Source organism: Anopheles bellator, chromosome 2 (genome assembly GCF_943735745.2).
Source record: "Anopheles bellator chromosome 2, idAnoBellAS_SP24_06.2, whole genome shotgun sequence".
NCBI classification, from domain to species: Eukaryota; Metazoa; Arthropoda; class Insecta; order Diptera; family Culicidae; genus Anopheles; species Anopheles bellator.
The window spans coordinates 80,258,038-80,281,483 of NC_071286.1; the positions used below are offsets into that span (position 1 = coordinate 80,258,038).

The following is a 23,446-nucleotide window of genomic DNA, read 5'->3' on the forward strand; positions in this document are numbered from 1 at the left end:
ATACTGCACACTCCACAATACACACTACACAATACAATTAAACAATACTGAATACAAAGTCGAATGGACGGCCGGCCGGATGTGGTTCCCTCCGTCCGGGCGTCCGCTGGTCCGGATCTCCGGAGGCTGCGTGCGTGCTTTCTGAGTCCTTGGCTGCGTCGTGCGTTAGTAGTTGGCCTGAGCGGGTCCTTAGTGGTGGTACAGGGCGTGCGACAGGACCGGCGCGTGCGACACGTAGGCGGCCGGGGCGTGCGACACGTAGGTGGCCGGGGCGTGGTAGGCAGCCGGGGCGTGGTAAGCGAGTGGGGCATGGGCCACGGCGACGGCCGGTGCGTGGTGGTAAGCGACGGCGGCGGCCGGGGCATGGTAGGCAACCGGAGCATGGGCCACGGCCAGGGCCGGAGCGTGGTGGGCCACGACGGCGGTGGCGAGCGGGGCGGCCGCGACCGTCTTCACCACGGCAGCGTCGGCGGTCTTGCTCACGACGGCGTTGAATCCGTTCACAGGATCGGCGGTGTAGTCGACCGTGCGACGAGTACCGTCCGGCTCCACCAGCGAGTACTGGAGTAGGGACGAGGACAGAGCGGGGTAGAGGACAAGCTGGGGTCACCCCTCCCGAACCAACTTACCTGACCCTGCACAACGTCACCGTCGCGCGTCTCGTGCTGCTGCTTGTTGTCCCCGGTCAGCGAGTCCTGGACATCGTAGCTGAAGCTGTACTGCGGATGGGCATCGTACTCCTCGGTCTGCTCCGAAACCGGAAGTGGCACCGGATTTGGGAAAAAAACATTTCAAAAGTGGCGTCGATTAATTAAAACTTTCACCGCTCGGGACGGCCGACTCACCTTGACGAGGGTAGCCGGGGCGGCCACACCGATGGCGACCGAGTTTACTCCGACGGCGACGGCGGCCAGCAGGACGAATACCTGGAGTCGAAGAAGGATTCGATTCGATTAAAGTGTCCCGTTTTCCGGTGACAGTTTGTTGGATCAGACATCCGGCCACAGCCCAGGATTATGGCCAGTGCCGACGGTTTAACTTTAAAGTATCGTCGCACGAAAATTGAAGCTTCTCAGCAGCTTCTCGGGTCCCGTTTCGAGAAGCTTTTTGAAAGGACGAACCCAAACAATCGAATCGGCATTGGCCCCGGCGTTTCACCGGGTTCCGATTGCCTTGAGACGCTCAGGAGGGACGTTACGTTGCTTGAATTGATATTGTGGTCGTGCCCAAACAAGCGCCACGTAACAGCCGCAAAACAATTTGCTCCTTTCACAAAAAATGGCGAAGAAAAGCACGTGGCGCAACACGTTGTTGGCCGCACCGGGTACGGTCGGCTCGAAGCCAATGAAAGGACTCGCAATCGGCGACCCTTGGCCACGGTGGCCACTGGCTGGATTTTTCTTGGAAACTGCGCGATTGTTTATTGAGCAAACATCGAAACTTCGTTCGTTAATCTCCTCTCTCTCTGGCTTAAGGGCTCTGGCCACCCCGGTTTGGGTGAACGACGGCTTTAAAAAGATGCCCCGGAAAAGCGGGAAAGTTATTTGTTAAATTCCTTTCGCGCTTAATTTGTTGAGATTCTTCCCAACAGATTACCAGCCGGCCTGATGCGGCGTTCTCTAAGGCCAACTACGGCTAAACAGCTCAATCGGCCGACAGATTTATGTGGCCCTCTTTTTTCCGAGCGGGCTGTTTAAGGGCTTCAGAAAGGCCGAAGGGTTTTTAGCGAAACAGTTTGCAGCGCCCAAACGGGAAGCCGGTGGCCGTTGTAAGTCACCTTTCGGAACTAATGACTGCTTCTGCTCAGCTCTGGCCAAAATTCAGTAAAACTGCAATAAGCAATTCTCGAAGAATCGCAGGAGTGTCGCCCGGGCGAAAGAAGGACAAGGTACCTCGAGTTCCTCGTGCATCACTCCCCGCGGGTTTGGGATTTCGTCGATGGAAGCGTTCATTGAAGAGGAACAAAACTCATCAAAAAGTCCAACCAACTTTGCGCTCGAGATGGCCAACCCCCTCTTTTTGTGTCGACTGACCCCCCCACTTGTTGGTCTTCGGGCTGAGGGCCCTAGGGAATGGTTTCTGTCCCAATCGCTCTTCAATTAAGCAGCTTTAAAACAGTTATTTTACGTGCCCGGATTCCGGAAAGTGTCGCAAACAACGAATGTTTTCTGTCGCAAACCTACAAAACCGAAACACAAACAGCGGCCAGGGCGATCTAACACACCGGGGAATGATGAATGGAAAACATTTCGCATTTCAAAGCGAGGATTACATGCACCGAAGCGTGCCCACGACGCGAATCATCGCGCTCCGGACCGGGCGAGTAAAAAATGGCGACCGAATTGGTCCTTCGTCCGACGCGAGACCCGCACAAATATTTAACCATCGTGTTAATGGCATTCCGAGGGTTCCCCCTGAGCTTTGGCCTGATGTTTCTTCTTTTTCTACGTGCGCCGTTTTTTTTCTTCGTTTCAGTAGCCTTCGAAGTCCGAAAGCACAGGACCCGGTCTCGGGACCGCTCACGGGCCGGTGGTGTTTGTTCGGTGGATTTATGATTTTTTTCTCTTTCATCCTCCACCGAACGTGCTGGTAATTAAATTCTGGAAGCAAACAGCGATTTCCGTTTGCGGGACGCGAACCGAACCGTTTTCCATCCGCTCCGTTCGCGCGTCCGTGGAAAATGAAAATCATATCATTAGCATTAATTTCGATTACGCATTATGCAGCGAGGCTTGGCACTCGGACTTCGGGCGAAGATCGGTGAAAGGGAAACTCATCAGCCGATACCCGAGCGGTGGCGATTGAATTTCCACTCGCTCCACGCGGACTTCAGCGATTTTCCAATCGCGCTTTCCACGCCACGCCATGGATTGTGCGTGGTTTTGTGTCGGCACTCCATTTTCGCAATTGCTCACACAATTCCTCAAGCCTTTTGTCCGCCGGCCGGCCACAGTCACCTTTCATCATCGGCCTTCCAAGGGAAAGCCTTTTCTTGGCCGTGCTTCACTCGCGGGCTGAAAGCGGGCTGGACCGTGTCATGAAAGGATTACGGAACGAGTGCCGGGGATTACCGGGGATAAAAGCGGGACCCAGCGCTCAAAGGACCTCACCGATTTGCCGCAACCAGAGCGTTCGCGCGACTCCCGAAAGGCACCGGAAAGTCGCATCGATCGAAGCGCGGTAATCGAATCGGATTGGGCAGGCAAATTCACCACCAACTCGACAGGCGGCAAAATCGATCCGGTCCTTGGTGGGGCCAATTGAAGGTGCTCCGTGCACAATCTCGTGGCACGTCGAGGGAGATCTGGCGGGCAAGGCGGCCTGAATGGGCCCGAAAATTGATGGAACGCGTGTTTACGGGTTACGGTGGCGTAATCGAATCGAGGCGAGGCACGATGCGATGATGGCCGTGGCGATGATTGAACCGTGTTCAACCCGTGAAAACCGCAACAACACGTGCCGGTGACGATCGGTCCCCGGCCGGCTTTGTGGTTGAGGTTGATTAAATTAGTTCCATTACCGCGCGCGAAGTGCGTCTAGCGTCTTGCCATAATTCCCGTAATTGAGAGCCGACTTTTCTTCTCTCCCAAGGTCAGTGAATAAAATTTCACGTTGGCCACGGAAAGCCCGGAAAAAGTGAGTGAAATGGCGCAAATAGCGATGCTAAAGTTACATCGTCATCGGCATCAGCCGGTCCATTAGGAGTGGCCCCTTCCCCCACATACACAGGGAGTCCTGCTTTCAAAAACTCATCCTCCGCCGGTGGGGCCATCCTTGAGCCATCTCCAGGGCCCGGTGGGAGAGATATTCGCGGTCATGCATAAGCTGGTGGCCCTAGAGCACCGAGCACCGACCGACGGAGCACTTTTATGTTCACATCTTCGATCCATTAATGTCCAACATCCCGGGCAGGCAGGAGCGGGCCCCTTTTTTGGGTCAAAAGTGCTTCGCAAGCTATTCCCGGCCAAGAACTCACCAGCAGCTTTCGTGTTTCGGGCTTGCGAAAGGCCATAATTCAGGGCGCAGAAAATTGGAAAACCGTCGGTTCGGACCCCGTTCGGTAAGCGGGACCGTTTAAAATAAATCGAATTCCTACTCACTGGATAAGGGCAACCCGCAACCCGATGAAAATTGCATCCCCGGCTCGACCGGGAAAATCGAGCATAAAACTTGACGCAGTTAAAAGCACATCCGGGCGGGGCGCTCCCCGAAAACCGCGTCACGTCGGTAATGAGAGGGTGAAATTTTAATGAAGCCACCGGAAAAGTTCACCCCGAGTGTGCCCGCGACCGCCGGCTTCCGGTCGCCCCGGGCCGGATGTGAAAGTTTCAAGAGCCTCACCGCTGGAGGCGGATGCAGAATCGATTGACGTTTTGCCGAGACCGCCGTTAGAATTGTAAATTTGCCACTTTGCTGTGGGATCGCGCCAGGAACCCGGTGGATCCTGGGCGGTGGAGAATCAAATCACTTCCCCGGGGCGCCTTCGGCCATCTCGGCCAGTGTCAGCTCGTTATCGCGCCCGGCGGCCCACTGTTTTCTTGCGCTGCCCAACATTCCAATCAGCATCCAATTGACAGCGCATCAGCCACGATCTTTGGGCCCTCCCCGCGGCACGTCCTCGACCGGAAGGCCGTTCTTAGAAACACTCGGGCTCGGGCCCGGTGGCAGGGGTTTTGCGAAATGAAAAATGTCACCAATCTTGCCCGCCCGGCGGCTGTTGCGAAAGGACATTGCGGAATGGTGTCCCCTCGGGTGACGTTAATCGAATCCCGCTTTGGCCGATCCGAACGCCGAATGTCACAATCCGTGTCGGGTGGCTGGCGCAATATTCACGCCTCACAGCACGCCTCCCGGTCCCGGAATCGGATATCCTCAAGGGCCATGGAGATTGGAGATTTGTTTTTCCCGAAGACACTGCTTCCCTTTAAAGGGTCCGTGACGGCTAAGACGGCCGCTGTGGCGTAAGTAATGCCAGCCGACCAAGGGTTCGCCTTTGGCCAGTGAACGGGGGAAGCGAAAGCGGATTAATTAGCGCACGGTAGAGTAATTTTCATCTACGCCACTTTTAAGCTACTGCCGCGAAAAGCACGGAAGGAAAATGAAGTGAGCGACGAATTTTCGAACCGTAAACTTTCGTTTTAATTTGGCATCCATTTGCATAACTAATTATGCTAACAATCTGCATCGGAGTTCGGTTCTAGAAGGATGGAGGAGCCCGCGAGGGCCTTCTGTTTTCCAGTTGGCAAACTTTAAAACAGCTTCGCACAACCGGGTTCACCGACTCCTAATCGTGGGATCGTATGTGTAAAATGGGATTTTCTTCAACCCGATTGCCGCTTCAACCGCTTGAACTTTCCTTTACGGTGCTTTAATCCGGGCGCCGTTGCTGCTGCTCCTGTTGTTTTCTTCGCCCAACCCAGTACGGGGAAGGTATTTTCTAACTCCATTCTTTCGCCACCACGCAACTTTTCGACACCGAATTATGTTTACCCATCACTTGAACCTTTCGGAAGCTTCCGATTCCGCTTTGCTCTGAACCTTGCGAACCGAAGCACCCAGCAAACCCCGGCTAAAACTTATCCTCCACGGACTGGCGTTATCCTTGCGTGCTTGGGCCCTCCCCGCAGAGCTTCTTTACCTTTGCGAACATCTTGGCGGCGGTGACTGAACTGTGGACACACTGACACGCTGGTTGAACCGAATGAACCGAAAGCAAACTCAACTTTGATACCGTTCCGATGCAATCCGGCGCACTTTATATAGCCCCGATGTAGGTGCGTGCGCTGCGAAGGAGGGCACCAACGATCGTGTGATCGTGCGTGAGAGAGCGAGACACCCGAGTGAGGGCCGAAAGGCACGACAAAATGGTATCGCGCCCAACTTGCGCCGGTTCCCTTTCGAGAGACTTGTTGGGCCGTCGTCGTCGCCGTCGTTGCGGAAGGTCGGGTGTAAATGTCGCTGTCTCGCCGCGTGTCACGAAAGGGACATACGGCAGGGTGGGGGCTGGGGTGATGCATTCCGCGCGTCGGTTACAAGTTCACAGTTCACGCGGCGGACACGCAGGGACGTGACGATAAGCGAGGGCCGGAGAAAACCGGAGAACCCGGGGGCGAACCTTCGATCGGGCGGTTCCATTTCGACGCACTCCTTCGTCGTCGTCGTCGCCGGGGCCGAGGGGGGGGAAATAACACGCTTAACGCATTATTTGTCCGCGACTTTGATGAGCGTCGGGCGCTTATCGGGACCGCGAACGAAACGATAAATCAAATCCAATGGACTCTCCGGTGGACCGGCGACAAAGTTGCCAGGAGATGCAATGAAATGCAGCTTAAAATGAGCTTAAAAGTGTGCAGATTAACGCACAATAAGCAAAATGGAACCAAAGCGAAGCGATAAGTGGATAAGAGAGCGTTCCAGGGTTAGATAAGAGTGAGAAAAAACGAATGATAAGCAAAAATAAATGAGTAAGTAATGAATAAGTAAACGGAGCATCCAAATAAAAGGATCAAGAAAGAGAAACTATACCCGGGGTCCACAGTATGAGAAACTTGGTGAAAATGTATGGCGCACCAAGAAACTATTAATCTTTTGCTCGAGTTCCGTGAGTTAGTTTGAGTTGCTTTTGAGTGCCTTATGTTCGTGAAATATTTCACGCATTTTTTCTATGTGAACGTTGAAGCCAAATTTCGGCAAGTTGTTTTTGCTTTCCAAAAATATGGCTAGTTTTTGGCTAGACAAAGATGGCAATAGAAGGAGAAGGAAAGGTAACTGAAAAATCAAAGCAAAAACAAACGAACTGCTATTTCACTCAGTGAAAGTTACAGAATTTTTCGCCCAAAGCTGCTAGTGTGGAAGCTAGCATCAAACTCATACTCATACAACACATTATTTGAGTATACGACGGTGGCCAAAAACTATCGGGAATTCGACTATAACTATAAGATTCTTTGTTTATTCTTCTTTGTCTAGATGTGTTCCAATTTTCGAAACGGTCCAAAAAATCCTTCTTTGGAACAGCCTTCAAGACATTCTTTGTTTCGGCTTCTATCTCAACTATTGACTAGGAAAGGTAGCCACAGAGCGGTTTCTTGAGTTTAACGAATAGTCACAAGTCACGTGGTGCTTAATCAGCCGAACACAGTGTTGGCCGATTAATCTGAGTCGATTTTATGGAAGGATCATGAATTGACCACGGAAATGTGATGGAAAAACATCACGAGGAAGTTGAACTAAGATTTGAACTTCTTACCGTTAATATTTGCCACAGGTTTAAATAGGATCTTAAAATAATGAACAATTTGTTTGAGCAAAACTGTAAAGATTTCACAAAACGTTTGCATCATTCACGCGTCAATAATAATATCAACCTTAACGTATGCTAACGACGATAATCAAGTTCAGCTGTTGTTCAAACCGTACCGGGGGCTACAGTGCATGTTGACCCGAACAAGACATCCCAGAACCACATCTCGGTGGCCCGCATTAACAGCAGGCCCACCGCAACGCATGTTACGGTACGAGGATTTCGCAGCGTTCCCGAGAACACCCGGCACCCGAGATGGTGACTACGGCATGCCAAAAGAGCAGCTTTCCCGGCTTAGCCGCCTACGAAGTGGCCACAAGTTTGTTGGCCCGAAATTAACATCTCGTTGGCTTCACCGGTAAACATGGGCCCCGAGGTCGGTCCATCCACTCGGAAGCAGCAGAATGTGGCTCTCGCATCGCATCCGCCGTTCCCGACCTAACGCACTAATCCGAACCAGGCGAGGAGATGGTGATAAATCATACGTTTTGAATAAAAAAGTCAGACCATGGACAGCTTTTGCTGTGCTCCCAGGGGGTTTGGATTGGATTAGGCGATCGGGAAAGGGCCGGGCCGGCGCCTAGCCTCAATTACGAAAGCTATTCACGGTGCAGCGCCCGTGTGGAGTGCCACTTACCCGTCACGAGAGTGTGGCCCCGTCCATCACCTTCCATCGACAGACCCGCGTCTATTTTTGGTCACCCGAAGAAAACAAAAACCCAAACCATCCCTAACAGCCCTTGCGGAGCGTTAAGAGCTTACGATCGTTTGATCGGTGAAGCTCGGCAGTAACCTGTTCTGGGTTTCTTTTTTGGCACGTTGCGTTGGAAGAGTGCACCAGTCCAGGCGACCTCAGCCGGTCCTCTCGGGTTCGGGGCCCGGTCGCATGGATCGATTTTAAAGCTCCCACTCGTGTTCGCCGAGCGGAGGTCTGTCAAGAGGTGACTGGCTGCACCCATGATTTTGGCGGCGTTTTTGTCCCACATTCGCTGCACACGTGGCCGCCTGGTGCGTACGGCGCGGCGACAGCTTCCCACACAGGCTTTGTTGATTGACTCGTCAACATGAGGTGCTGAAATTTGAAGCCACGAGCATCGCAAAATGCATCGCATTGCTGTGGTGCAGTCCGCAGGGTGCGACCCCGGAGAGAAAGAACGGTCGGGCATGATGTCATATGTTGTTGCGTTTGTGACGATATTCATTGGGCCGAGCAGGGCCGCTCGGTGAAGGTCGTTTCCAGCTCAAAAATAAAAGGCTGAAGAAATCCATTATTTTTGAGCGAAATTTAAGACCTTTTGTAAGATGCACCATACCATTATCATACCATTATACCCATACCATACCATTTATTATTAAAACAAAAAAAAAGTATCGGCATGATCGAGATATCGATCACTAAAGCCATCTACCGAGAAAATAATGGATTTCGTTTTCCCCAAAGTTATCTCTTTTTTCGTATTAATATTTTAAATTTACTTTGATTTTACAAATAAATCATCCATCCCAATTGAGTTGCTACCTTCGAGGACTTTGAGCAGACATACATTTGCAATACTTTGGGATGATCTTTTTCAGATAATTTTGGCCCTTATGCCGCTTCTTTAATTATGATATTACCCTAGTTATGCTACCTGTCAACTGCTTGCCATTCATGCTCCATTTTCATTCGTCCGCAACTCATTTGTATTCAGTCTGCATTCTGTTTGTGCAATACGATCCCTTTTTTTGTTAATTCTCGGAATTAACGCAGTGCCGTTGTGACCCGTCGAAGTATGTAAACGAATGAATAAATCATCCATAAACAAGATCTGCCCACAAGAACGTACAAACAACCGACACGGTCCAGCGAAAAATCCGCTTGATCCACTGATTAACCTGACCCCAATTAACGTTTGATAAACATTTCAATCGGCCAGATCAAAACATACTTTGTATGTTTGACCTCCCCGGAACCCCTTGAAGCCTGCCCGACTGGGACACCCGTCCCACCGTCAGTCGATCTCGTCGTCGGCGGCTGCGAGGCGGCTGTTTGTTGCTCGATAAACCACCTCATAAATCATCCGCGCAAAGCTCCGCCTGACACATCACATTGATTGGTTTCGGTTTCGGTCGCCCCCGGAGCATCCCGGGCCCCAGAACTCTGGCCTTCTAACACCTTTCTGGGCGATTGATGCGTGCGTAGGGGTGCTGACACCTCCAGACACGCCAGACGCCGCGATCGGACGGTGCGCGAAATGAAGAGAAAATAGTTACCATCACCATCATCATCATTATGGGCTGAATGGGTGGATTAGGGCTTGCTCTGGGTGGCCGCCGGGGGTCACTGGGGTTGGTGGTTTCGAAAGAGCCCCTCGAAAGGGGATTTTCCTGTTCTCGAGCAGAGATTTTAGAGCGAGAGCCGTAACACGCAACCTTGCCCGGTCCGGTTGCGGTGGCTAATCTGCGGCCCGGCCTCGCCTCGAGCAGATCATAACCGGGCGGGCGTCGATCGGTCACCTGCCACGACGGATCGGTTCTTGGCAGCAGGGCGGCGTTATGCAACGGCCACTCGATCGCTAACTAGGTCTCGGTGTCACTCTCGGCGGCTGCACCCAGCCGACTGCACTCTGGCCGGGCCGAGCGCCGACCGGGGCTGACAGCCCCAACATGCCGCCGGTCCTGCCGCCGGCCACGTGACGACCACGCCGTGAAGAGGTGGCACCCAGGACCGGAGGACTCGCGCGAGTTGAAGTCACTCGCGAGCGAAGGTCGCCCCGTGCGGCGACCTTCGGCGTCCAAAAGGGTGCCTCACGTGGCATCGGCCACATTCCGCCGTGCGCTTCCGTGGGAAAAATCGACACTCGTCGGCGGTCGCTTCCTTTCGTGGCTTCGGACTGTGCGATGCAATCGGGGCATCGAACCGGATTGCGTGTTGCGTCGGAAAACCCGCGCACTACTTCTTCTCGTCGGCTACTGGCCGGAGACACTGGCAGATAAATGCGAAACAATAAATCACTGTGTGTGGCGTGCGAGAAAAAAGGTTAAATAATCTGTTATCACGGACCGGCGTGGCGTGACGATAGCACGCTTAAGTGACCAGGTGGCCATTAATAAAGTGTTTAAAGCCATCTTCACACAGGGAACGTTAATTAAGTTTCGACGCGACGCTTTTTCCGACCTTTCACACCGGTTACGACGACGGCGACAGGCAACGGAAAAGTCTTTCGCCCTCTCGTTCGGGCGAAAACAATTAGACATCTTGGGTAGTTAAAAAATAATCGAAGATTACTCAATTGACGTTTTTTTCGTATCACAAGCATGCAAAATAATTTTAACTTAATTATTACTTGTAATACAAACACAAATTCATCATAAAACTATTTTAATTCTCGCACCAAAAATTCAATGTGTCTTGATCTTCCAAATATAAACACAAATAATCTGTCAAAACACAACACTTCGCCCCTCTCACCCAAAAACCAAGTATACGAACCTTGGCCAAAGTTTTTAGGCGACACAAACGGAGCGTTGTCTTTTCATACAGATTCGTCGCGCCGTACGAAGTTTTCGTCGACGCCGGTGTGAAGGGTCCCATAGAATGCCATATGAGAGAACGCGTCGTTCGCAACGTTCCGTTCCGTTCATTTTGGTGTGAAGAGGGCTTAAGGATGTGCCTTCTTATTTTTCACTGCACCGACCCCATTGGTGGGCATTTACCGGACACCGTTCCGGGGGTTCAATATCAAGTCTGGGCCGGCAACAGCCAACCAAAAAAAAGGGAACACATTAAGGGGCTCTCGTGGGACCAAAAAGGATGAACAACGGCACCGGCTGTGATCCTTCGCCGACGGCGACAGCATTTTTATTTGCTTCATTTGCTTATTGCTGCCATTCAGCCGGGGACTACTAATTGGGACCTTATGTTTAACCATTCGCCCGAGGACTGCACGTCGCTGCCGTCGCCAGGATCGAATGGCAATGTGCAAACTCGTAATTGGACTTAAAGGCGCTCAGGCGAACGATGCTTCTCGCGCGCAAAGGATGGTTACGAAAAGACGTTAATGGCATCGAAGGCGATCAGAACGAAAGGTTTGTTTCGCTTCATTTAACGTGGATTGAATCCAAGGGGGAAACCCGTCTGGTTCTACGTGCCTCACCGTCCCAGTTAGCTATTGGACACGTAGACAGGCAGACATTACTTTCAACATCTTTTTGGCCGCCTCCGAACCTAAAAATAGTGTTGTTACCATATTCAAATAAGGGGTTCCGTCCGCAGTATTCATCTTCGCTTCGACTCTCGTGTCCTTGCCCGCAGCGGTTCCGCACCGATCTGCAATCTCCACAAGAGCATAAATAATGCATGCGATATGATTAGATCGTCAGATCGCATCACTCCGACGTCGGTGGTCTCTGGAGCCAGGAGGCCGCCCCCGAGGGGTCGGCCAATGCCCAACTAGCTGGAAGTCGACGTGAAATGCAATTACGTTTCCAATACTTCCGACGTTCCGACGGGCATTCCACGGGCACGGTTGACCGGCCCGGCCGAAGAAAATCTCATTAACGCCAGCCAGTCGTCCGTTCTGTTCGGTTTCCGAAGAACGAACCCCAAGACGCATCCTTGAAACGGATTCAATCGGACCCCGCGGCGACGGATCTGATATGCACCACCACGGTGGTGGCATAACATTAATCAAAAATCCGCTCGGCTGACGGCTGTCGGTCGGTCGGTGATTGAACGAACCGAGCGAAGGAACTGACACATCAAGATACGCGACCCGAGTGGTGCGTGCGTGACGTGCCCTGCCCTTTCGCCGGGCCCTTCCACGTATCGATTAGGCTTACAACTTAATCCTCGATCTCGCCGGGTGCCCTCGTGGCCCACATTTATCTGTTTTATTTGGCGCTCGAAATCACTCGCGGTCAGCGCGGTCAGCGCGGTCGAGCTATTGAAATTATGTTTTCCTCATTGTCCACCCTGCGAAAGGGTGCGACATCAATCAACGGGCCCAGCTTGGGGGCCCCGTCGACTGTTTCAACACCACCTTCAGCCCTTCGGAGCGCCGGGTCTCTTGAGTGGCGGCGTAGTTGAAAGTCGTTTGGCCGGGGCGTTGGATGCTTGGTAAATTTAAACACCATTAGCCCCCCGAAAAAGCTTATCGAAAGTTCAACCGGTGCTGAGTAATTTTGAAGCCCCCGCTGATCGAGCTATTCGGCGGCGATCGATGTGTTGACTCTACCGCGACAGAAACTAATATTTTTCCCAAGCCCAGAGCAAGCAGAGGAAGGTTAACAGCTTGGGGCCGAGGACGAAACCTGAACCGAATCATTTGAGCTACCCACAAAACTGAGGGCAGTGAGTTGAACGCAAACGAAGCCTGGCCGCACGTCAGCCCGGTAGTAACGACCGAAGTGCACGAACTTGCCACGCGGCTCTCGGAGCATAACGATGTAACAACACGCCGCAAGGATTGGAGGGAAATTATAATGCACCCACCCGAGTGTGCCACTCGAGTGTCGTTTGTTTAGTGCAGCCGCTCTGTTTGCTTCGGATGGAAAAAGGACGAACGACCCATTGGCACGTATTCGGTATCCGGTGCCATTCGTTCGTTACTAACTTCTAGATTCTGGCCTCAAACTCGACCGAAATGCAAGTTCCATCGGGCACGGCTCGTCACAGAGGGTTTTAATGAGAAGCTCACAAGTGAGTGTGGGGCAGCCCTAGAGACCGCAACTCGAGCGCTCGAGACCGGTGGCATTCACGGCTTCGGATGAAGCACTGCGCATAGTTCCGCCGTCGACCCGCACAGTCCAAAAACTCGAAAAGCTCGACCACGCGAAAGCAATCCGGGTGCATCCGTTCCGGTTCCGGTTCCGGCACCGGGGATGCCCTTTTGCACGGTTATCTGTGCGTTCAGGTTGTGGTGCTAGAAAAACACCCTTCGGAAGGCATTCATCATCAGGAACCGCGGTCCTCCCGGCGCTTGCCGTGCGGTGCAGTAACAATGTTTCTTTATTTATGGGATGCAGTTATGAGTAAGCGCACGGCTCAGTTGAGCTGCCAGACACGGTTCTCTGGAACTGAATCCTCATCGTCCCTGCGAGCTGGATTCTGCGAATGAATCCGAGCATAAATATTGTCCGTGGCCTTTGGTTGTTTTAGCCGTGCGAAGGGGTTGAATTGAAATTCCAGAGTTTCGAGTCTGACGATGTCGGCAAATATTTGCTTTACATTAACAGCTCCACCATGATTTGCTAATCGGCGGTAATCGTCCGGAATGTGACTCGCTCCGGGCGGTGAATCTTATCCCGGACCAATTACAGAGAGGGATTGAAAAATATTTCCATTCCACTCGGCAGTTCATTAGCATTGCTTCAACTCCCAGCACGAAACGAACGCCTTCGGCCGCATTAGCACACGCCAAGCGACACCGGAAAAGAATCCTTTCTCTGCCGAGGGTCTCTGACGGGGCCCGATATCACCCGATGGCAGTCGTCCTTGGACACCGGATCGCAACAAAACAATGGCCGCCTGAAAACTGTCGACGGAGCACGAATTTGCAAGTGACATAATTAGCATTTCGCTGAGCACTTGAGCACTCGACGTCGGCTATTTCGGGGCCGCATCTTCAACTGCGAATCCGCCACAACGACCGGATCGGATCATTACGGAGCTGGTGGCAGGTGTCCGTTGAAGGCTCTGAAAGTGAGCCCGGATTTTTGCTGTCAAATTGAATCCTTTTCGTGCCTTCGCTTCGGAAAACGTTCCTTTCATTAAACGGAGTGTCTGACACTTGCACTCGCGCTACGGACAGCTTGCTGGCATTTTAATGACCCTGTGACCACAACTCGTGATGAAATTATGCTTAACATAATAAACTCCAATTACAGCAAGTGTCGGTAAGCATCCTGGGGACCCCAAAAACGACGATAATTCGCCGTAATTACGCTGTCGACGCCGCATCGCCGTCCATCAGAGATTTGCTTTCGTTTGGATTAATGTTATTACTATCGGTGAGCGGAACGGACTACGAAGTCAAGTCGGGCCGGGGGGTCGGCCAGGCAAACAACGCTGTTGACTGGGTGGAAAAGGGTGCTAGAACACAATTCTGTGGCACTGGTTGCCCCTCTTCAACTCATCGTTTCGCGCAACAGTTGCGGAATTCCAGTGATTTAATTAAGCCGACTCCAACAAGTGTTCTGCCCCAATCCGCAATGATCCAAATGATGCCCGGCGCCAAAGTTGATGGTGATGGATTGATAAACTTTTCGACACTCGCTTTCGCAGCCGCAACACACTATATCTTTGTGGCCCACGGTTCACGGGGCCGCGTCTTAATTGAAAAAGTTTAATCTGCCATCTCTCCGATGACCGCCAGAGCGCGGCACTGCGGGCAGGATTGTCGTTGAAAAGGGTCAATCGAAAGGCCAGGCCAGACGCCTTCTAGTGTGACACCGAACGCGATGCTGTCCGAACGATAATCTCATAAAGCTCATCATAATTGGCTTACGATCGAAGCTTAGCACGTTCCCGGGAAGTGCTGTCAGGCCGCCCATACTTCGAAAGGGCTTCTCACGGGACGGATAGCCTCTGGCAGGCTGGCAGCGCTCGAGGGTGGTAGATTATCAGCGCCAGGAAGCAACAAAAACGCACTTCCCAGAATCATGATGGTGACAGTGTCAATGTTTTTCGCTGATTGTAGCGATTGTGTTCGAGAATTACAGGGTTCATGTTGTTGTGGAATTGTAATGTTTACTAGTCTTTTAAGCATTCTTCATAGAGGCAAAGTGAACTGAAGTGACAATTTGTAGTTTTAGTAATCTCGAGTAGAGTTTCTTGACATTTTACCTACAAGGTATATGGTGGGATTTGATTGGATTGTTTTATTACGAGTTGCTGCCGTGTGGTCCAACACTTCATTCAGATCTTTACTGTCAAGAATTGGACCGTTTGAAGCTAACAATTTTCCAGAAACGATTAAAGTCGCCCAGCAGAAAAGGTGTTGTGCTCCATCCACGCCATGCCACACGCGTCTATAGTAACTCGCCAAAAGCTCCGGGAGCTTCGTTAGGTCCGTGCTTTGCATCAAAAGAAGATTGCAAAAATAGATTGGTAGAGCTTTTCGCCAAAAAGAATCAAGATTTGAAAGAGAGAGGAAACATCTTGAATAAAGTTTTGTAATTCATGCAAAAAATAATAGATTTCTTTTTTCCCCAACCCGATATAAAACGAAAAATTCGAAATCCGAAAAACTCTTTTAGTGGTCAATTTCTTTCCAATTCCAGCGGAAATAAAGAAAATTCGAATGACGGCTTTTGTGGTTTTAAGAGAAAATGTTTGTGAAATAAAAACAGGCCAAGGGATTGTTTTAATCCCAAATGAACAGACTGAATGAAGTTTAAAAGTTACACTTTATAGCTAACTTAAAAAGATTGTATTTGTAAGATGCAGACGGCCAGATTCGGTTTGCTATTGTTGTTTTGTTTGCTCTGAAGCAGATATATTGCAGATGATGGTACCATTAAATTAAAACATGACCAACTGACGTTCAAAAATGCAAATTTTGAAATAAAATGTAACGCAAATTTAACTCACTTTGTGTGTCCGTCGCACAATGGCCGTTTCGGAGAGAAAAAGCCCACGCCAGTTGTTTGATTTGCGAGTCCATTCTTTGCTCTTTGTTTTCCCCCGGAACGGACATCCATCGCCATGCCTTTCACTGAACGCAGAAAACGATATTTTTAACCCAGACGGACAGGATGGCTGTCCCTCGAGGATGCTTTTCCTGGCACACTGGCCGGCGCCCACTCGGCAGCCCGAGTGCCTTGAGGTAGTTTTGCTACGACGAGCCAGCGATTCGCCCGGGAGCCATCGTCGGCGGACCGGGATCGGAATCAAATATGTTAACCCTCGTTTCAGTTACTCGGGATGGCATTCGAAGCATTATTCCCACACGGTCATCCCTCCGCTGTCCCATTAGTCACACGCTGGGCCACCGCTCGGCTAACCTTTCGCATCGTTGACCTTCCGGAGGGCGGCTTGACTGGTACGTGTGCAGTAGACACGTATTTCTTCTTCGCCTCAGTGGACCAATTATCTCCTCACAATAAAGCAGTCGAAACGCCTCGGCGGAGGTCCTTCAGCGAAAGGTGGCCGGCCGGCCGGAGACAGAAGCTTCTTGAAAATGGCAGCCCGCTCCGGCGTACGGCGCGCATAAAATCGTAATAAATTCAAGGCCATCGATTATGCTCCAGAAATAACCTGCCCCCGTGATTCGCCCCGAACCCCCCGGCAGGACGGTGGTGCCGTGACATTCGTTAGTGGCGATCCAATCTCGCGCCAATCGCTGTGGGTGCTGTCGGGGCGCGAAGCGTTATTGCATCTGGGGGCAACCTTGCTCCAGATGGAACGTCCTTTGGGCGGCGACGGTTCGGTTTGGGAAACTCGCTCGCCGACTGTCAGCGGCTGGTTAAAACGTACGGCCCCGGCGACGACATCGTCCTTTGCCAGCGGCTTCACGGAGCACTATGGGAACGGCGACCCGGGTCAGAAATGGTCCAATATTGAAATGGAATCACATAATTCGCTAGTGAAATTGGCAACTCGGAAACTAAAAATTGTAAAATAAATCAGAGGAACGAAGAGGTCCTGGCCGTTGCAACTTCTCCCAGTGTGCTCTCGGTTCGAACGACGATACCGTCCATTCGATCGAATCCGTCCGCCACGGGGCGAGTGCACTTTTCGCCATTTCCTTCGGACGGTTCAGCGTTTGGTCCGGTTTTTTTCTGCACACCCCCCGCCGGGCATGCCAGCTTCGGCCCTCTTCCGCCAAAGGTGAGCCCCGGCAGCCGACAGCCGATGATTCAATCTTTTACGAGGGCAATTAATCAGAACGGAGCGTGTGTTCTCCGTGGTGCGTGGCATGTTGGTCACTTGGCTGTGGGCCTGCTGCTGGGCGTCACCCCCCTTACCGCTTGTTTTCGTTTTCTTTTCGCCTCGCTGCGGCCATGTTTGGTTGTAACTGGCGCGGCGAGTCGTCCGCACCGCTTTTATGCTGCATCGTTTATGCTGTTTGATCTGCGTGGCGGCGTGGCGCAGCACGGCGTTGGGTTTGATGATGGGGGATTATTAATGGAGCAATTTGCCGCATTCGGTCAATAAATCATCGATCGTGGTTACCGTGGGACCGCGGGACATTGTTCGGAGGGCGAGCAACAGACGCTCGACAATGCAATTGATTTAAAATTCACGAAATTTATTTCCTTCTCCGGGTTGGGGCGATTTTTGAATAAATCGCAAGTGCGGCCACCATTAACCGGCCATCGGAAGCTTATCGCTTGCGCCATCGTTTGATCAATAGTCGTCCAATTTTTATGACTTTCAAAATTCAATAATCGTGCTGGTCGATTAGAGTTTTTAATACACCCAAAAAACGAGGACTGACCTATCTAATTCGAACGTAATCACCCATCCGGCCATCCGGCCTGTCGGTGGAAGTCATTAATGTCGGCCATTTTACGACTGCGTCGATCATTGCGTCCGCCGAGTAATAGCTACTAGTTCTCCCCCCGGTGGTGGCCGCGGTGCGATTTTACTTTACAACCGCCCGTAAAAACCAATCGTTCGAACCTTTCTCGCCTCACGCGTTTATGGCCCCATTCTTTTCTGGCCGGTGCCGCAGGCCGGTGCCGGTTAAAAAGCAATCGATGCGCCGGTGTAAATGGCTCATTAAAGGCATGATTAACAGTTAAAGCTTACCGCAGCATAACGGCGCCGAGGCCGGACCCAAAATTAGCTGCGGTTTCGTTGGCTTCATTCACGCCACATATCCTGACACCTGGCCGTTAGGGAGCGGGGCCGGTGGGCCCGTGTGGTCTTGCTCCTGGTGACGTGCGTGACCGAAAGACCTCAATCGTGGGCAGCAGTCGAGCCCGTGGGTCGAGCGATGTGGACAGGTTCGTCAGGACGCGAGGGATCAATTTCAGCATCATCACGCTGGCACTATCGATCGGCAAAACGGTGGCCTCCGGTGGATAGAGATCTGACCGACGACGGCGACCAGACTTGTCGTTGGTTTGTGGGTGGCCAACCATTGGCCGTCGGTAATATTACATTACGGAATTATAATTCAGTGTGCGTGAGCACAGTGGAGTGCACCTTTCATCAACTAAGAGACCTGCTGACTGAGGCCGCCGGTAGAGAGCGAAAAATATCCGTGACCGAAATAACAAGGCTCTATATTTACAGAACGATAAACGAGGGACTCGGGACTGTGTCTAGGTGCCTTTAGTAACCGTCTGGCCTGTGGTGGTCCGTTGTTTACTCAAGCCAAGCCAACGTTCCCTTGAGCTGATGTGAGCGAAGTGAGATGAGGCAGTGAGACAGTGGTGAGACTCCTTTCGGTGGTGAAATATTTCTTCTCACTATGGAAACTACTTTCGGTAGGTTGCATTTGTGGAAACAATGCTTTCAGGGTTTCTCCAGCAAAATTAATTCTGTTCAGACCCGTATGAATTTTATTTCATTTTGTTAAAACCTGATAAATTACCACTCAAAAAATGAACGCTTTTCATTATAAACTGCAAATTTATTACTATGGAAAAAGGGCTACGGCCTTTTCTACGCCCTCGTTGTTCATTCTGAACTACCGTTTAATAAAGATTAAAGACTGGCCAATGTTTCATTCTCGTGTAGAAAGCCTGTTTCCCATATTTAGCACCCGCTGTCGAAGCCCATAAATTAAAATCCTACGCCTTGGCGGAAACAGCAAAAATAATTAGCTCAACAAATTGGCTTAGCCGGATGGCTAATTATTGTTTTTCCGGAAGAAAAACACAATCAAGGCACGCCCGGCCTCGTGGGAGGCCAATGTTGCTCCTGCCAACCGAACCGATGACCGATGGCGAACCTTTCGCAGGATACCGGAGCCACAAGGCCGCCCATAAACGGCGCGCGTTCGTTGTTTTGCGAACGAATCACACCGTAATGTGATGCACATAATTGATGGTAATGAGCGGGACCGAGACCGGTGCTGGGAAGGATGTTCGATTTATTGACCTTGCGAGGCGGACCAATGGTTCGTTTTGCGTGGCGTGCCGAAGTGTAGCTTCTTTTCGCCGCCTGGTGACATTTCCGAGGCACCGATTTTCTGTCCCATCGCTTACACCACTCTCGTGCTCGTGGGCTTAACGGCGGAATGTGTTGCCTCTGTGGCGTTGAGCCATAAAACGCGGTGGACCTTATGCAATGCACCCGGCCTGCCACAGCTGCACGGTCCACGATCCGGTTGCTGCCGGTGGTTTGGTGTGGCGAAAGAATGATTGACATGTCGCCCTCGCTGAGCCGCCCCGGAGACGGACCAAATCAACGCGAAGTAAATGGACACGCGGTTGTCTCTGGGAACGCCATGTGCGCCAGCAGTCGGTCCCAGCGGAAGTCCTCCGTTTCCCCGCCGCACCAGCTAATTAAACTCTCGTAAAAGCGACTTCCGTTTACGAAGGGCGAACAGGGCGCGACTCGCCGGAGGATGATTACGTTTTAAATATTGTTTGTCTTCGATCGGCGCCGTCATCGCCACGAAAGACGCGTGTGGGTTTTCGCGGACGGCATCGCCCTCGAAAACATAGCCCACGCCGAAAGCTGATGTCTTCCGCGGTGCGACGCCTGCAAGAAAGGTGATTGCGAAGAGAGAGAGAAGGAGAGCGAGTGAAGGAAAATGGGAAAATGAATTCAAATGATTTTTTCATGCCTTTGGAAGTGGAGCGCCGAGTTCAGCTGTGACGACAGAATGAGAACTTGTCAAGAGCTTTGCCGGCGGCTGTCGATGTCCTGAAGGGTGTATTTGAGAGCATCATCTTTGCATGCCCGAATGTAAGCTAATCGCCCCGAGGAAGGAAATTGAATTCGCAAAATGTGTAAGTGACAGATAAAGCATTCAGAAAATCCGGAGCTTAGATAATCCATTAATACTTCGAACGTGTCAAGCATAACACCGACAGCACCGAGACCGAGAAATAAAAGCACACAAAAATGCAGATCCATCACTTAGCTGAGGGCTAATGTTGAAAGAGTTTCCTGCACGAAATAGTACCCGCCATTTGTTACGACCTTTGTTTGTTGGCCGGCGGCCATCATCAATCTTGCAGGCACTGCACAAATTCGTGCATTTTTATGACGAATCCGTCAAACAAGCGACAGTTGGCTCTTCGAGGTAATAAACTCCGAGCTTGTTTTATATCCTTTTCCGGACACTTCCAAATGGAAGTGTGTTTCATTGCCGGTGGCCGAGGTCCTGATCTCGTGCAACCTTCTTTTGTGCATACATCATTAATTGCCAAACAACTATACGTTTCTTAATTGATTGATTTTCCGAAACTATCGCAGTGAAGACAGATTCCCTCAGCACGTGTGGCACCCTGTAGCAGGATGTCGCATTGAGCCCCACGGCCCAAGCACGCTCTACAAACGCTGACCTCGTTCAATTTGTGCCACATTATGTTGCTTGGAGTGACCGCGGAGACACCGGAGACTGCTAACCGCAGCTGAACACACCACGAAGGTGTCGACGCTGCACACTGTTCATTAACCGAAGTGGCTTCGGTTGGCGAACTGTGGCCGGTGGGTCGAAAGTTTTCCCGGCCCCGACCGGCTGGCCATTGACAACAATCGGTGGGTTTGATTGAGGAAAATCTCGCGCAGATCGCTTCGCCGTCCGCTCGGGGTTGTGTTTGGCGCAAAAGTTTCACAGACGGGTGCTTGCCACAGCAGCTGGCGAGTGAAGTAAAAGTTCGTCCACAGAATGGAGCTGCAATCCTTGCGCAACCCATGGGAAACCCGTGGCACATTGCGTGTTTCCGGCGATAACCAGGGCGGCGAGATAACGAAGCTATCTTTAATCCTTAAAGCACACAAAGCATAAGTTCGCTCCATTGAAATACGATATTAAGTGAAAAAAGATGGCTGGCCACTGGCGGTGACAATGGCAGTGTGGAATAAAGGAACAATGTTCCAACAATGTTGAAGCGCAATCCTTTCCGTTCGTCCACTTCTCGGCACCACTCAATCGAGATGATCATAAATCATGCTGACCGTCGCGCGTCGCGTTTTTTTCACGACCCACCAGCGCCGGACCGGTGTCGCGATCGGGTGGGAAATGATTAAGGCTCGATTAATGTATGACCCAGTGGGTTCAGGAAAGTTGCCCCAGTCAGCTGGGAATTGGTTTCGCCCGTCTCCCCACGGGCAGCGTGAAATGAGATGAAAGCGACGAGAGAAACAAAAAAAAAGCGAGAATGTCTGGGCCGCTCTGCCCCCGTAGGTTAAGGTTGATTACTTGAGCCAGCGGATCCTGCAAAACGACGGGAGAGCTCGACACGGCACGCACTGGCGTAAACACCTTTGCGCCCGGTTTTGCGAAAGAAAGGGCAAAACGAAGCCAGCAGCAGCCAGCATAAGGAGACAGCATAATTGAATACTTGAAAACGTTGACATAATTTATTAGCGTTCATTGTCCGTCGGCCGCCCTCGAGAAGGGGCCCACCTTCACGACCGCCCGCTGGAGGAAGATAATTTAATAAAGTAACTTCTCCGCTCCCAAACAGGCATCCTTCGGCGGGCACGGAAAGATGGCATGGAACCCGGGGGCCCGGGTTTGGCCAACCGGTTTCCGAGTCCGGGTTGGCCCCGTAACCTTGCTCCAATTTGGTGGACGGACGTGTGCGTGACCTTTTCGGGTACCCGAGGTTGTAAATCAACGGCCACCGGGGTTCAGCGGTTCAGCATTTTGTACGCCGCACGGCGACTCGCACGAACGGGCGGCCTACGGGAACAAATTGTGGACCAGATTGATAAATCTTGAGCCGATGGACGGGATTTATGTGTGTCGACCATAAAGTAGTGGAAATCATAAATAGGACCCAGCGTGTCCTTGACGGACAGGAGGCAAAGTGCGTGTCAATGAGAGCTGTTTGTTTGATAGGGCTTGTGGCGATTCGGTTCTAGAATTTGTAAGCGTAGGGCGCGTTGTGAAAAGATTCCGAACCCGAACATAAAGGTAAAGTAAATTTGGCCATCGACCTTCTGACAGTGAGGCGTTGATTTCTGTGGTTGGGGAGCACGGAAAAAAATTTGGGCAGCTCAATTTAAACGTGGCCGTAACAGCTGGGGAAACGAAGAAAGTTCGGGACGACCACCGAATTAGCTGAGGCTGAGATAGTAGAGGCCATGAACATGTACAAAATAATGTGTTGTTTTCAACTTAAAACGGAGCATGTTTGAGTCAGCAACTTACGTTTGAGTTTGAAAAGTACGAAATTTTATTTTTCTGCTACCTCTTGAAGAAAACTGCTACAGAATCGTATCAAATGCTTATGGAAGCTTACGATGATCATGGTTATGGAAAATCCCAGTACTTTAGGTTTATTTAAACAGGTCGATTTTGACTTAATAAGCGAATCCAAATTTAACTCACAAAAAGTTTGAAGACGTTTAACTACAAGAACTTAAGGACTACACGAAACATCCAGAAGATTGGGAAATGAATACCACATGAACGGAATGAAAGACCGAGGGAAAACCAAAAAATCGAATGTGAAATTCTGCTCGCTGAATTCAAAAGGAAGTCATTTCTCCATCCGATCGCAATAAGGAATGGATCCATTTTGAGATTTTCGTCAAACGAATGCCTAATCACTTTCATAAAGAACTATTTTCAAGGTTCGGATTTGAATGCTTTGAACACTAAACGACTCCTTCAAAACTCTCTCTGATCTCTGGTTCAAGTTACGAAATGAACATAAATTCGCTTACGTAACGGCAGCGGAAGTGAGGCGGAAGTTGCAATGTCCCTAACCTGCCACCGTTTCGAGTTCGAAATTGATCAACACCGAACGCCGTTCTCGGTCCCGCAGCTCAACGTGCTTGCAGCATTACGTTCGATTGCTCCACATCTACCGATCGAGTGATCGATTTTCAATTGAAGCGTAATTCACTCTCAGCCTAGGCGCGGGTCTTAAAGCGGGTCCCTCCGGTATGTTGATCGGCTGGCCAGGCGTCGCCAGCATGATGACGGTGCGTTAAAGTTGAAGTGTGCTAACCGTGAACCTGCGTAGTGCGTAGCGAACGCACGTGTGCACTCATCGTGGCCGTGGCAGTTGCAATCGATTAAA

General features: G+C 51.1%; 1 protein-coding gene across 1 annotated transcript; it reads right to left on the reverse strand.

The window, feature by feature from the left end:
- Positions 1-189: 189 nt before the first annotated feature.
- LOC131211320 (larval cuticle protein A3A-like) lies at positions 190-5,650 on the reverse strand. The gene is made up of 4 exons (XM_058204739.1): positions 5,639-5,650; positions 846-926; positions 630-746; positions 190-561 (listed from the first exon to the last, which is right to left on the reverse strand). Exons 1-4 carry the CDS (start codon positions 5,648-5,650, stop codon positions 190-192), a joined length of 582 nt encoding a protein of 193 aa, XP_058060722.1.
- Positions 5,651-23,446: the final 17,796 nt, after the last annotated feature.